The sequence below is a fragment of the Zonotrichia albicollis genome, chromosome 3, assembly GCF_047830755.1.
Source record: "Zonotrichia albicollis isolate bZonAlb1 chromosome 3, bZonAlb1.hap1, whole genome shotgun sequence".
Lineage (NCBI taxonomy): Eukaryota > Metazoa > Chordata > Aves > Passeriformes > Passerellidae > Zonotrichia > Zonotrichia albicollis.
This window is the reverse complement of record NC_133821.1, coordinates 35170399-35183620: the sequence shown is the minus strand read 5'-3', so window position 1 is coordinate 35183620 and position 13222 is coordinate 35170399. Positions and strand designations below refer to the sequence as shown.

General features: G+C 40.7%; 1 protein-coding gene across 3 annotated transcripts in view; it reads right to left on the bottom strand.

Annotated features, from left to right (window-relative positions):
- The window catches only part of EML4 (EMAP like 4), a 147656-nt gene that overhangs the window by 88477 nt on the left and 45957 nt on the right, over positions 1 to 13222 (bottom strand). The window contains exon 1 of one of the 3 annotated variants that reach the window (XM_074537159.1): positions 1547 to 1586. The exons of the other annotated variants lie outside the window; for them this stretch is intronic. Within the exon in view, the coding sequence (XP_074393260.1) occupies positions 1547 to 1571 (25 nt within the window). The 5' untranslated portion in view covers positions 1572 to 1586. Of the gene's footprint in view, positions 1 to 1546; positions 1587 to 13222 lie in introns of those variants that run through there. 3 annotated transcript variants of the gene reach the window in all.

Here is a 13222-nt window from a genome sequence, read left to right as displayed (position 1 = left end):
CAACCCCTATGTTGCATCAAGTCATTAAACAATCTTAACTGCAAGACGAAACACTGAGTCTTATCTTGGGTGGGTTGGGCAGACAGAATAATTTAACACACACACTTCGGTATCCTTTCAAACTCAGCTTGCTTCCCAATACAACTATGAAGCCTTGGAAGAAATGACAGGCAGAGTGCCCCATGAGGCCAAACAGACACTGTAGTACTGGTTAGATCAGTGCCAAGAGCAGAAAGAGGCTTGATTGCAATCTTAAGTGGCCATTAGTGCCCTGAACAGTGACACGTTACATGCCACTCACAAAAAGCATCCACTGTAGTTCACACCAACACATTTCTTTAAGAATATACCAATTTTGAAGTAAGTAAAGCACACAAAATTAAAAGAGTTAGGCTCTCTTTCTGTAACATGAGTACAAGACACTGCAATTTCTGGGTATCTTAAACAGAGCTTAGTGTCTGCTCCATCATAAGGATGAGGCAGAAGGAACCAAAGCAAATGTCAGAGCGCTGCTGGAATGATCCTCGGAACTCTAATTTTTGAAACAAGATTTCAGAAGGCCCAGTGTATACAGCTCCCCCTGAAAATGGCAGAAGGACTCTCAACCCACTCATGTGCTGTTCCCTGCTCAGCTGAAGACTTGATCAAAACTCCTCAAGTTGCCTTTAAATCTATCATGATAACCTTACCTCCTCATTAGGACTTTTCACTCTTCTATCTCTGGCCCTTCTACCATACCTGTCCTTCTAAGCCACCTATCTTCAACACCTGTCTATCTCTACATTTTTCAAGCCTAAGCACCATCTCAGGTCCCTCTTCCCTGCTGTTACTTAACATGAATGGTGGGTGATGAGGAAGTGCTCTTTGAAGTATTTTATATAGGCATAAATAATGAAAAAAAAAACCCTTATAATATGGCACATATCAAAATAAAACACATACACAATGTAAGTCTTTGCTCAGGAAAAAACTCTCAAGATTATTAGCAGTGCAGAGTGCATTGCTACACCATGAAAAAAACTAACGAACACTCTTCAATCTAACAAAAATTAAAAAGCCTGTTAAAGACCACAAATGGAGCTCTGCACACTGCACAAGCACAGATTAGTTCATTGCTTGTTTATCCCCAACATACACATATTTAGGAACACTACACATCTGGTGTTGTTCAGAACAGTGAATGTCTCAAAGACTGCAGCAGCACCGGTTTATGACTGTACAAATTTTTTTAGACATACTTCAGATTTTCAGGAATCAAAAAGCACTCGAATGTGCCTTCTCTTCAAAGGAGGGAGGAAATGGCTTCTCCAGCTTTTGAAGACAGCCATAGGAAGGCATGAAATCTTCAGAATAACCACTTCCATGTGAAGACAAGGACAAAGCAGGTCCCTGTGGGTCCATACCCAAAAAATTACCTTCCAGTCACCCAGAGCTAACTGAGGAAACCAGAGGTGCCCCCACCAAAGCCACCATGTCCTCAGGTGCAGAACAGACACTTGTACCCAGGACATTTTTAGTACTTAAAGAAAAAAGAGAGGAAGATTACCTATTGAGCTTCCTTGGCAAGTCATACTGCTCCTAAGAAAGTACCTGCCGTATGAATTTTGGAAATTGGCTTTCAGAGATTAAGGCTTTCTTAATTTCCCTTAGATTTAGGAGGCTTCAGATCCAAGAGCTGCTGCATGAAGAAATCACAGTGTTATATTCCATCCAGAAGATTACTGGAAACTCTCCCTTATCTACCTTTTATTCACAAAACCTGTAATTGCACATAAACATCACAAAGTTGAACTGCAGTGACACTAGTTCAACGCTTGTCTTGCTGTTGAACTGCAAGAGGGCAGCACTAGTTAATTTTGTTTCCTCATATATATGAAATCAATCATGTTTCCACTAGCAAATGATCCTTCAATTATTTTGCTTTCTTCTTTCTGAAAAGAAACTGCAGCAATGTTTCAGCTGGCAATTAACCTCACTGTCAAACAGTATCACCCTTCAGCAGCAGCCTTCATTAGCTTTACCCCATAGAAAAGAGAGAATAAAAGTAATTTCTGTAAAAGCCACCCAATTTCCAATTTGATTGCTTTATCTTTAGGAGGAAAAAGTTTCTTTCAGTTTGTTTTTAAACCCATGTTATATCAGCTATCACTCAGCAAGCACAACAGACCAAAACCATCTCATCAGGTGAGACAAAGTAATTAAACAGTTTTACAAGACACATTTTGGTTAAGGATGCTCATTGAAGCAAGCCTGTTTCCAGCTGTACTTGTGAGGTGTTCAGAGGCTGGTTAGTGAGCTAAAAAGGACAAGGATGATCCAGCAGGATCCAGTGCTCCCACTAACACCTGTGGGATGTGGCAGCTGCTGCTCGCTCCTCCTCACTCCGGGCACTGTAATAAACCCTAATAAGGTTCCATTCTCTGAAGCATTAATTCCCAGAGTGATGAAAAGCAGGACCTTTGACTAGGATTAAGGTCACTTAGAGCTGGCATACAGCAGCATTACTGCTAAAATAAGCATCCCTGCCCTTCTCCTGCATCCTTCCCCTTCTCATCCTGTTCCTGCCAACACGGCTCATGGGGCTGCACAAGGAAGCACACCAGGAGACTGAACAGCATGAAACTGAACTCATCAACATCAAAACAGGGAAACTCACCAGGCCAGTCACATGGTGTATGGCCCAATGAGCCATGCTGCAGCAGCAGGGAGGCGGCAGCACCCTCTGGAAAGAGTGGTGGGAATAGTGTCTGTCAACAGCAGCTCTGCCCGTGGATGACTTAAGGAGATTGTGAAACAGCTCCATTTGTAAATCACATTTCATCGCCAGAAACCTGAGCAAAATAAGAACTGATAGAGAAGAGAGTGAAGTTCCCAGGCAAGCAGTGCAAGGGCAGGATGCAGCAGAGAGCACACAGCAGTGCCTGAGCCCTTCCCTTATCACCCCCTCCTAGACTTAACTGAGCTCCTTCCTCCTATGGCATTTTTCTCAAATGAGCAGGCAGAAAACACAAGAACAAGAGGTGTACATTGGATCTGAAAAATTGTCTTGAGGTGTCCTCCACAACTAAACCATACCCAGCTTTAAACTAAACCATACTAAACCTAGGTCAACTAGCCTAGAAAAGTGATCTAAATGAGAAAATTTTATATTTGTTGTCCAAAACCACATTGCTTAATTTGAAAAAGAAAAACTTGCAAACAACACAGAGCCCTCCAAATGCAAATGCTTATTTTAAGAACAACCACAGGAAAGCCTATTTTTGTCAGGGGGTTGGCTGCTGCAGCAGCTGTACCAACAGGACGGAGGTGGCAGCAGGCTGATGTGGAGGGTGGGAAGGGTGGCAATGTGCAAGGCTGGTATTTCCCTGAGCACACAGCACCAAACCACAGCTGCAGCATGCCTTCCGCTGCCTGCCTGGGGCACTTGCACAGCAGACTGCGTGCAGCTGCCTTCCTGCCCATCCAACAGACAAAGTGAAAAAGTGTTAAATCTAAAACACAGGCACAAAAAGGTTTTACTCCTGAAAATTCGTGCTAGGCATAAGTTCCAGACCACAGTTCAGACCACATAACCTAGGTAGTGGCCCATGAAAATGTGCAACCCTGTCCATGAGGAGACAGAGTCTGAAGAGTGGCATCCTTGTTAGATACAGTCTGTACCTTTGTGGAGATAATCACAGTTTCATCTCTGGTCAAGACTGGAGCTTCAAACGCACAAGATTTGCATAAGTGGTATTTTGAAAAGTACAGGTAAATTGTACAAGGTTGTTCAATATAACTCATTTCCATTCTCTGAAAGTGATCTGAAAGCAAAAGTTTGATTAATAATGACAACTTACTGGTGGTCTTAGTTATATCAAAGCTATGGTTATGGATGAGCTATGGTGAAATGACTGCTATTTAATTATTTAGCTTATGCCAACAGAAAAATAAATATTACTTCTGCCATGCAGAAACGGGGAAACAGCAGTGCATAAACCACCTACAAAGTGTTTTCCAATAAAGCGCTTACAAAATAAAATATCTACTTCTAGAAATATGACACTGCTTAAGAGTTGTGTATCCTTTCAGAAAATGATTAAATGTCATTCTTGCATGTCAAAACATCTCCAGATGCTGGCTGTTTCCATTAACATGTTGCTGCAATGGTGACTACTTTTACTACTTTTAAAAGTCATAAAAAATAAACTAGGAGTTAAAAAACCAGGAAAATTTGAAAGAGAACACTATTTATGACAGAGACCAACAAGTTTATTGTTTACTATCCACTCTGAAGTGCTGAGGAGGTAGAAAAGCCTTTATGAAAAACCTCTCACCAAAAAGCACAGTCCTTCCCACAAAACCAGTTCTGACTGAGCATGTCCAGCACAGGAGCTGTGGATGCCCAGAGGGCTTGCATCGTGGGTGACCAGCTCAGCTGTGCACTGGGTGACAAGTGACTGCACTGCCACCACCCCATCCCAAAGGGTGGCTCAGACACATGGCAAGCCATGGAGATGAGGGACAAACCTCACAGTGCCAGTCTGGCTTCATCCACACCAACAGGAACAGCTTTTGGCTCCAGACTTCTGCATAGCCAGCATAACCCAAATCTTCCACCCCAGGGGTGGGGTGATTGTCCCCATTTGTGATCACGCAGCAGAAACACAGCATCTCTCATTTAAATGTTACCTAGCACATGCAATTGTGATGTAGGTGTCAGACCTTAAGCTACTACTTCACTTCAGAGTCTGACCTTATCAAATGATCATTTACAGCCACACAGTTTTGACATAGTATATATAGCAGCTGTACAGTCCATAAATTAATTACCCTTCTGATGGCACAGACTACCAAACAAAGTGGTTTAAAGGGAATCTGTAGAAACAGCTTTATATCCATGTCATTCCTTTAAATTTAGTTGACAACAAGATTTTTGTACTCTTAAGGAAAATGGGTCACACTAATACACATCATGTTTTATTTATAAACGTAGGATTGAACTATTGTGAAATCCCCAGGCAGGGTTTACGACCTATGCTGTTGGAAAAACACACAAGATGCACATTTGTGGCTTTTTTCAAAAAGGCAAGTGTGGAAATTCCTGTTTACTTCTCTTGCTTTTCAGTAGTGTTCTCAGTACCCTAAAACTTGGTGAACATAAAATGTGAAGAACAAGCCATACTAATTCCACAAATTGCTTAATAAAAAATTGTCTTTAGTAGGAGTCACATTGATCCACACACAGAAGGCAAAAGAGACCTTTCAACTAAGTTAAAAATAAAATCTGCCAGACTAGAAGCCATGCTTACTTGAAAGCCTGAGTAACACCACGGACATGAACATATGGACACTGTTCCTTCCTGTAGTAATAGCAGTATTACAAAAACCTGGCACAACTGACACCTCTGCCAGCCCCTCTCTTTGGAGAGTAACGAAAGGACAGTAAGAGACAAGAGTAATGGCACCCCACCATTTTAACTGGTAGCTCTTTCACAGGAGTTGAGACCAAGGTCAACTTTTGACTACAGAAGTGTGTTGGTATTGCCAGAAAATAAACATTCAGTAGGTCAGAAAAAATAATTTCTTCCTCTGGATCACCAATCTTGTTATGACAGCTAAAGGTCAAACCAAGGAGCAAACAGGCTCATTTCAAAGAGGGAGAAAGAGGAGGAGGGAGCTGTGATGTGCACTAGAGGTCTAAGGAAGTGACAGACTAAACAGCTGTGTCAAGACAAGGACACACCATTCTACAGGGGAAAAACATCACACAACAAAAAATGGAGAAGTCCTTGATGGCTTTAAGAAACACAGTTGTATTTTTCAAGAATCCAGCTTACCAAGGATGCAGAGACTGACTAAAGGTCAGAAGCAGCAGGAGTTTGACAGTATCCTATTACCAAAGAGGCATATCCACACACTGTGGAACCACCAGCCCCAAGAGCTGGGGATGATTATGGCAACATATGATCAAGATCACCATGTACTTACTTCACCACAAGAAACTCCTGTACTCCAGATCTGCCTAGCTACCATCAAGTAATAAGAGCTGGAAAACAAGAGAACACTCTAGAACACACTGAAATCACAAGTTTAAAAGGCATTTAACTGAGCCTGAAATGCAGTGTTTACCCATCTGTTCCTTGAGAAGGATAAAGTTCATGAGCTAAGGGAATAAAATACATGGGGTGATAGGGCTACAATTACAAGCAACTCCTTTGCTAACAAAAGACACAATGGTATTGAGTGTTCTAAGCTCCCACCATCTTAGGATAAAGAATAAACTCTATTTACTTGCATACAAAGTAAACTAAAATAATTTTTAAAATCTATTTTCATGTCCTGACTTTTTTTTTTTTTTAATACAGACTACAGAAGCATCTGTATTTTTTTAATATGGAAGAGCATGAAGGTCACAGTATTCATCTAACTAGCTCTAGCATGCAGAGCTAGGAATCACAGAGTGGTCTGGATTGGAAGGGAATTAAAAGTTCATTTAGTTCCAACCCCCTGCCATGAGCAGGGACACCTTCCACTAGACCAGGTTCCTCAGAGCTCCATCCAACTCAGCCTAGGACACTTACAAGGAAGGGATATCCACAGCTTCTCTGGGCAACCTGTGCAAGTGCCTCACCACCCTCACCGTAAAAAATTTCTTCCTAATACTGAATCTATCTCTACTCTCAATTTGAATCCATTTCCCCTTGTTCTGTCACTACAGGCTCTGATAAAAAGTCCCTCTCCATTGTTCCTGTAGGCTCCCTTTGGTTACTGGAAGATTACAATCATGTCACCCTAAAAATTTCTCATTTCCATGTTGAACAATCCCAAATCACCTCACCATTCCTCATAGGGGAGTCACGAACACGAGAGTTTCAGGCAGAAACCTGACAAACACCTTTACACATAGCTTCTTTTAATCCAAGTGGGGATTGTGTGTGTTGCTTTTTTAACACCAAGTTCTGAACATACAACTTCCATTTGAAATATAAGCAATGAAATGGACTTACAAATACTTTCTCTCATATCAGCTTGCACCATGTTTAAAGGACTCCACAAAACCAAATGGAGAATTACAGAACTCTTAAATGCACATGGTTACACAGATTTTAAATTATAGATATAATAAGGTATCATTACATTGATGTAATCAGTGTAATGATGTAATCAATGTAATGATGCATCTATGTATCTATGTAATGAGCATCTATGACGCTCTCTAATATTCCAAATTTTTAAAGTAAGTGACACCTGACCTCAAGACAGTCTTCAGATACAAAAGATGTCCAAACTTTAGTAAAATTATCCAAATTAGTTAACAGAAATATTTTTTTAAATCATACACACCAGAGGCTACATCTGACCATTGAATTATTCAGTCTAATATACAAGTTCCCAAAAACCACACATTCCTCTTTTTTTCTATCCTCAGGCCAAAAGAATTTATAGAATGTTCAAGAAGTTTTAGTCAAAAGAAGATAAGAAGATAAACAGTAACAGTGATTTATTCATCTATAAGTCTGGAATCACCACAGAAGCTTATAGGACACCGAGCACCAGACAATGTTACAATTTCAGTGTTTTATTTAGTAGCAATGTTTTTGCCTACTACCTCTATAAACAGGAAGACTCAGCTATTTCCTTCAACTACTAGTGACTTAGTATCTTAACACAGCCCACAGGAAAATCTGCTTGAAAGTAACAAACCTGCAATGACATTTCATTCTATTTCTCCATGGCCTGTACCTGCAGCATGAACATGTGTTGGTTTGTTGAGTTGTTTGGTTTTGAGGGTTTTTTCCACACAAATGAAGGCTTTTACAGTAAAGCATGCACTACCAAATGATATTGGAGGACATCAGAACAAAAGGATGGTATTAGATAGCAATGAGAAGATTGGCTTAAATACCAAGACAACTCCAGTCCCCGTTTCTGAAGTCTTCACTAAATCTTGCATGTTTCTATAGGCATCATTTGAGGATGCATCCCACTGGCAATGTAACAGATTTCAAGCGCATTCTTCCCCATCAAATACACAGTTTTTCACTATTCTGTCATATGGGTCAATATTCTGCCGCCCCCTATGAAAATAAAGTGTAAAATTTTACTACAGCAGCCAGGAATTAATGAATTGTAGCAAGTTACTTGTGCAGCTTTCCGACACTTGCATAGCCCAGACATGTAACAAATTTACATAGACACATTTATATTGCAGAACTAACCCTCAAAACCACCTTGTATGAATGTCTGTCACCCTGCAAGGTGGCTCACAAGGAGGAAGCTCCTCCCAGCTCCTCTAAAACAAAGTTAAGAGAGAGCAGTGGAGGACTGCAAATGACTATACTTCATATCTTTCAAGATTTTTCTTCACAGAAGATTTATACCTCAGTGCTTTTCTTTGCTAAGCTCTTGACAGAATTCAAATCACTCATTTTGTCTCACCACAGGATAATTACTTGATTTAATGAGTAACTCATTTGATGGGTAATCAGGCAGCTGATTTTATCTGCTTCGTTGCTATCAAGAGGTCAGCACTACCTTCCATTAAGGCAAATTACAGGTTTTCAAGCATACCTGCAATCAGATGAAATCAAGTCTGTTCTTGCAGCATCCTAAAAGCCCATAGAGGATATGTGCATTGGAGGGATATGGGGAGAAGTGGAAAGAGGAGAATTAAATTAACCAATAATTTGGAGGAAGTATCTTACTGTTTTCACTGATGAAATCAGATCTATAGCATTAAAAAGGACATGAGAGAACATGGCTTATTCGCATTGTCTCCTTCCTGTTCTCATTTATAAACCAATTGTTATTCTTAGGCAGGATAGAAAGGAACATTGGAAGAAATGTACCAGCAAACAGTAAGCTGAGTTTGTAATCCAACCTTAATCAGCCACCTGAAGAGCCACACAAAGTGATCTGCAATTATGCTACATCTGAGAACACCGAGCAAGGGCATCACATCTACATATGATGAGCATTTAGTCTACTTAAAGAAATTACTTTTTCAGAACTAAAAATAGCATTAATCTATAGCCACAATAATGTTTAAATGTTAAAGAGCTGTTTATTTCCATGAAGCCCTCCAGCCTACAAGAACACAACTCAAAGCAATGCCTCGTGCTCTCTGTACCCCTGCACACCTATGTGGGGTGGAGCATCTTGGTGCAGGTGGGGACAGCAGGGTGGCTTTCCAGCACAGGTCCACTCTGCTGCAGACAGGATGGAGTCAGGCAGTGGCTGTGGGAATGGTGCCAGCCATTCCTGAAAGCAGGCCAGAGAACACTTGCAGATAACTGCTTGCAAGGTACCACTCTCCACTGAAAGGACTAGGCGTGGAAATAGCACGTACTTGGCACAAACCTCTGAGTCAGGAGTTTGGTCTGGATCATTAGCAAATTAGCAGTTTAAACTGGATTCACTGTTGGAAGACTTGATTTGGTAAGAAAGTTGTAGATCCTACTGCACAATTTAGCAGGGAGGAGCCTGGCTGGTGGCTGTGCTCTGAACACAGACCACCTCGTAAGCAAGGTGAGGGACAGGCTAAAAACCTGGGAGAGGCTCCAGCTGGCTGAAAAGGGAGCCAGGACTCGCCCCCAGACTATTACACTCCATGCATTATGCTCTAATACCATCTAACATAACATGGCAAATTTCAACAAGTTATTACAGTAGGTATCCTCATAGAGACAAAAGCCTTTAGAAAAAGAACATTTTATCAAAAACACACCCTAATAGCATTTGGACAACTTGGCGCTATATTAAATATTAAATGATGCTTTCACTGCTTCATATAAGGCATCCTGTTCCCAGAGTATCAGAGCCACTTTTGTAAAAAGTTACTCCATCAGGTAAAAAAATTGCTTTTGCAAATTATTCAAGTACTTTGAGTTCTCATACTGTTTTTCTAGGGGAAAAAAAAAGCTTAATAAATTCATTGAGATGACAAAACCAGTAGTATGCTGATTTAATTGAATTACAGACAAAAAATCTGCTTTAGATTACAGTACAGGACATGCTTTTGAAATGATCTGTTGTTAAAAGAGAAGGAGTAGGGGAGGAATCTCAGCCTCCTATTGAGAGGTGGCGGTGGGAGTTTATTCTAGAACTGCAAAAGTGTATTTCAATATTTGGTGTAGCTGGAGGAGAGTGGAGCCTACCAGAGGTGAGTGAGGCTGTCTGCTGGGCAGAGCCACTGGGCAGCAGGATCTGTTCACAGAGATGCAGCTTGGACAGGACAGCCAGGCAGTGTCAGGTTAAATTAACTATCTTTGTTTAAACTGTGTGCTGAAGCCAACCTCAGAACCCCACTTACTGGGAAAAGGGCAATTTTTTTGACCTTGTGTCAGTTAATGCAGGATCACTTCCCCTACACGTCTGATTTTCATGCTTTTTCCTTTTGCAACTTTGAGGGCTGCTGAATTTCCAGTTTTGCTAAACAAATACACAAATTCTCTTCCTTAAACTTCACAGCTTCATCAAACATGGTCTTAAAGAAAACCAAACTGTTAAAACACTCCCATGAAATCGTATCCATTAGCAGTAGAGCTCATGATGCTAAAAAAAACCACCAAAACACCCTAAAGCAAAAAAACCCACAAACATATCTGGAGCTGTATTCCTCTACCAGGAGGTTAAACTCCTGGATATGCATCTCTTGGTAATGTTCATGTTCACTTCACTTTGGCTTACTTGAGAATTCATGACAAAAACGAAAAAAAGCCTCTTATTTTTATGGGCCATAACAATTGTTCCAATGCATGCTGATCCTATCTTCTACAAACAAAGCCAGGATTTAATTGAACTGAAGCATTAAGCAGAAAGCCTTTAAAACTCTTTTCTGTTTAACCTGTCTGAATTGCAAGTGGCTGTATCAGAAAGGACTGAAGCATGTGCCATTCTGAAAAATAACCTGCAGTGATACACACGGGCTTGTGGGGTACCAAAGTCACTTCAAAACATATAAGTGATCAAAAAGAATTATGAGTTTGCCTTTCTAACCTTCACAAAGATTAACACAATTTTAGGTTCATAAAAAAATAACCACATAACTTGCTCTAGGCATTGCTGACATTGCTGGATTATTCCCAGCACATTTAGGAGGGGCTGCACAACGGCAAATCCACACATCTGAATTATCAACGCAAAATTCCTAAAGTTCCAGTTTAAGCCAGACAAGACTGTATTTTTTGCTTCTATTCATTCCTCTAGATGTAAGCTGAAATTTTGTGCCCATTACACTTTTGTAACTCCTTTGTAGATTATGAAAACAAAGAAGTAAAGCATATCAATGAAAACAAACTCAGGGTTTTTTTTTTCCCCAAAGAAAGAGTCCATTTTCCAATCCACTGGAAAATCCAGCAAGGCAGCAATTTATTAGCCATGCTGAAAAAAATCAGAGATCCACAACAGGATTCCAGACACACAAAGTGAAAACCAACACACAAGCCACAAGAACACAGACCGCCCTGCCAACCCTCCTGGTGACGGGATGGATTTCCTTACCTCAGCCAGTGTTTCATCTCCCAAAGCTCACACCGACCATGGCCCCCACAGGGCACTGAGTTTCCTGCCAAGACAAGACAGGAGCTGCTTCCAGCTCTGTGCCAGACAGGAATGACACACCAGCCCCATGGTGTCCCCAAAGCAAGGACAACCTCCTGGGGAACCAGGGAAGGAAAAGCCACAAATTCCTTGCACAAAGGGTCTATTTCCAAAATCCTCCAGGGATTGCCTTTAAATAATGACATTGAAACTGTTTACTCCCCTTTGGCAACATGCACAAATGTGCCAATTCCACAGGTTTGGGAAGAGAAGAGGTGTCATACTGGCACGTTTGACACTAAGGATCATGCAGGAAATAAAATTTGGGGGATGTTAGCAAACAGGGGAGAACACACGGCCACCAAAATACCTTTATTTCCTTTAAATATTTCCTTTCATCCTATTTTTGCTTTTCTTGCCTATTTAAACCATGAATTGTTGATGACAGGAACTGTTTTGAGGCTCTTACAGTGCTAAAAGAGATGCTTCCATGAAAGAATATTTTTTTATCTTTTTAATCTAGTAAATTTCTCCTAGTATTTCTGCCTAGAAACAAATAATCTTAGTCCCGGATTTTTCACAACATAGACAGTTCCAGCCCCACCTGCACATCAAAAAGACTGAAAAAAAAAGATTTAAAATTTACACTTCATTTCACTCTCCAAAAGGACCTTGACAAAAGTGAAAACGAGCCTTGGAACAGCAAAGATTAAAAACATTTATTTCAAATCCTTATTTCTTGTTTTTCTCTCTCTTCCTTAGTCTAAAAACAGAGCTGAAAGACCTGGCAAGTAATCCTTCTTTTGTCAAATGCTAAATAATAGAACTCAACAAGATCTGCACTTCTCCAAACACAGGCTAAATGCTCCCTTTCTTGACAAAACCTGATTACAAAACTCCCTAGATCTCAGCATGTATTCATCTCAAAAACCACCTGCTGGTGAGGTTAAGCAGGCTCCTCAGTGATAAACAAGATGCCACCTGCAGAGAGGAGCAAGAAGTGGCCTTGCAGATTGTTTTGTCTCTGGGCAAAGCTGCACCCACGACCCACAGAGCCAGGCACTGACCTGGCCCTCAGAGCACCTCACTGACAAAAGGTCATGAAGGACAAGACAGCACCAAGATAGGAACTGATTTCTGCAAAATTAACTGAGCTACAACAAATGGGCCACGCCTGTTCAGTGACAAAGAAAAGGAATTACTGCGTCAAGTGAGAGGACAAAATTATATTTATTAATGAGTTGGTTTTGGGTTCAAAACTTTTGAGATGCTTTCTCTGGCATGGGGAAATTACATTAACATTAAAAACATGCTCACCTGTTAAGGAAGCAGCAGCAACAATATACGTGGGGCTACTTGAATACCAAAGTCTACAGCCAACATTAGGCAAAAGTCTCAACAGTTGACAGTACTGAACATTTTTCACATAGAAAATAACCTGAACAGTCTTACTGCACATGCTGCAAAGATAAATTGTGGAGCATTAAAAGAAGTTGTTAGACAGGATGTGTCCCACTTCCTCTTCCTTCTCACTGAAAACTAAACAGCATAAATCACAACCCGTTATTTCAAATGTAATCAACCCCTGCCAGGCATCACTACTTGCTAATGCTTTCTCTCTGCCCATTTCTCCTCACCATTATTCATCAGAATAAAACAAACAAACAAACAAAAAAACAACCAACCAACAAAACCAAAA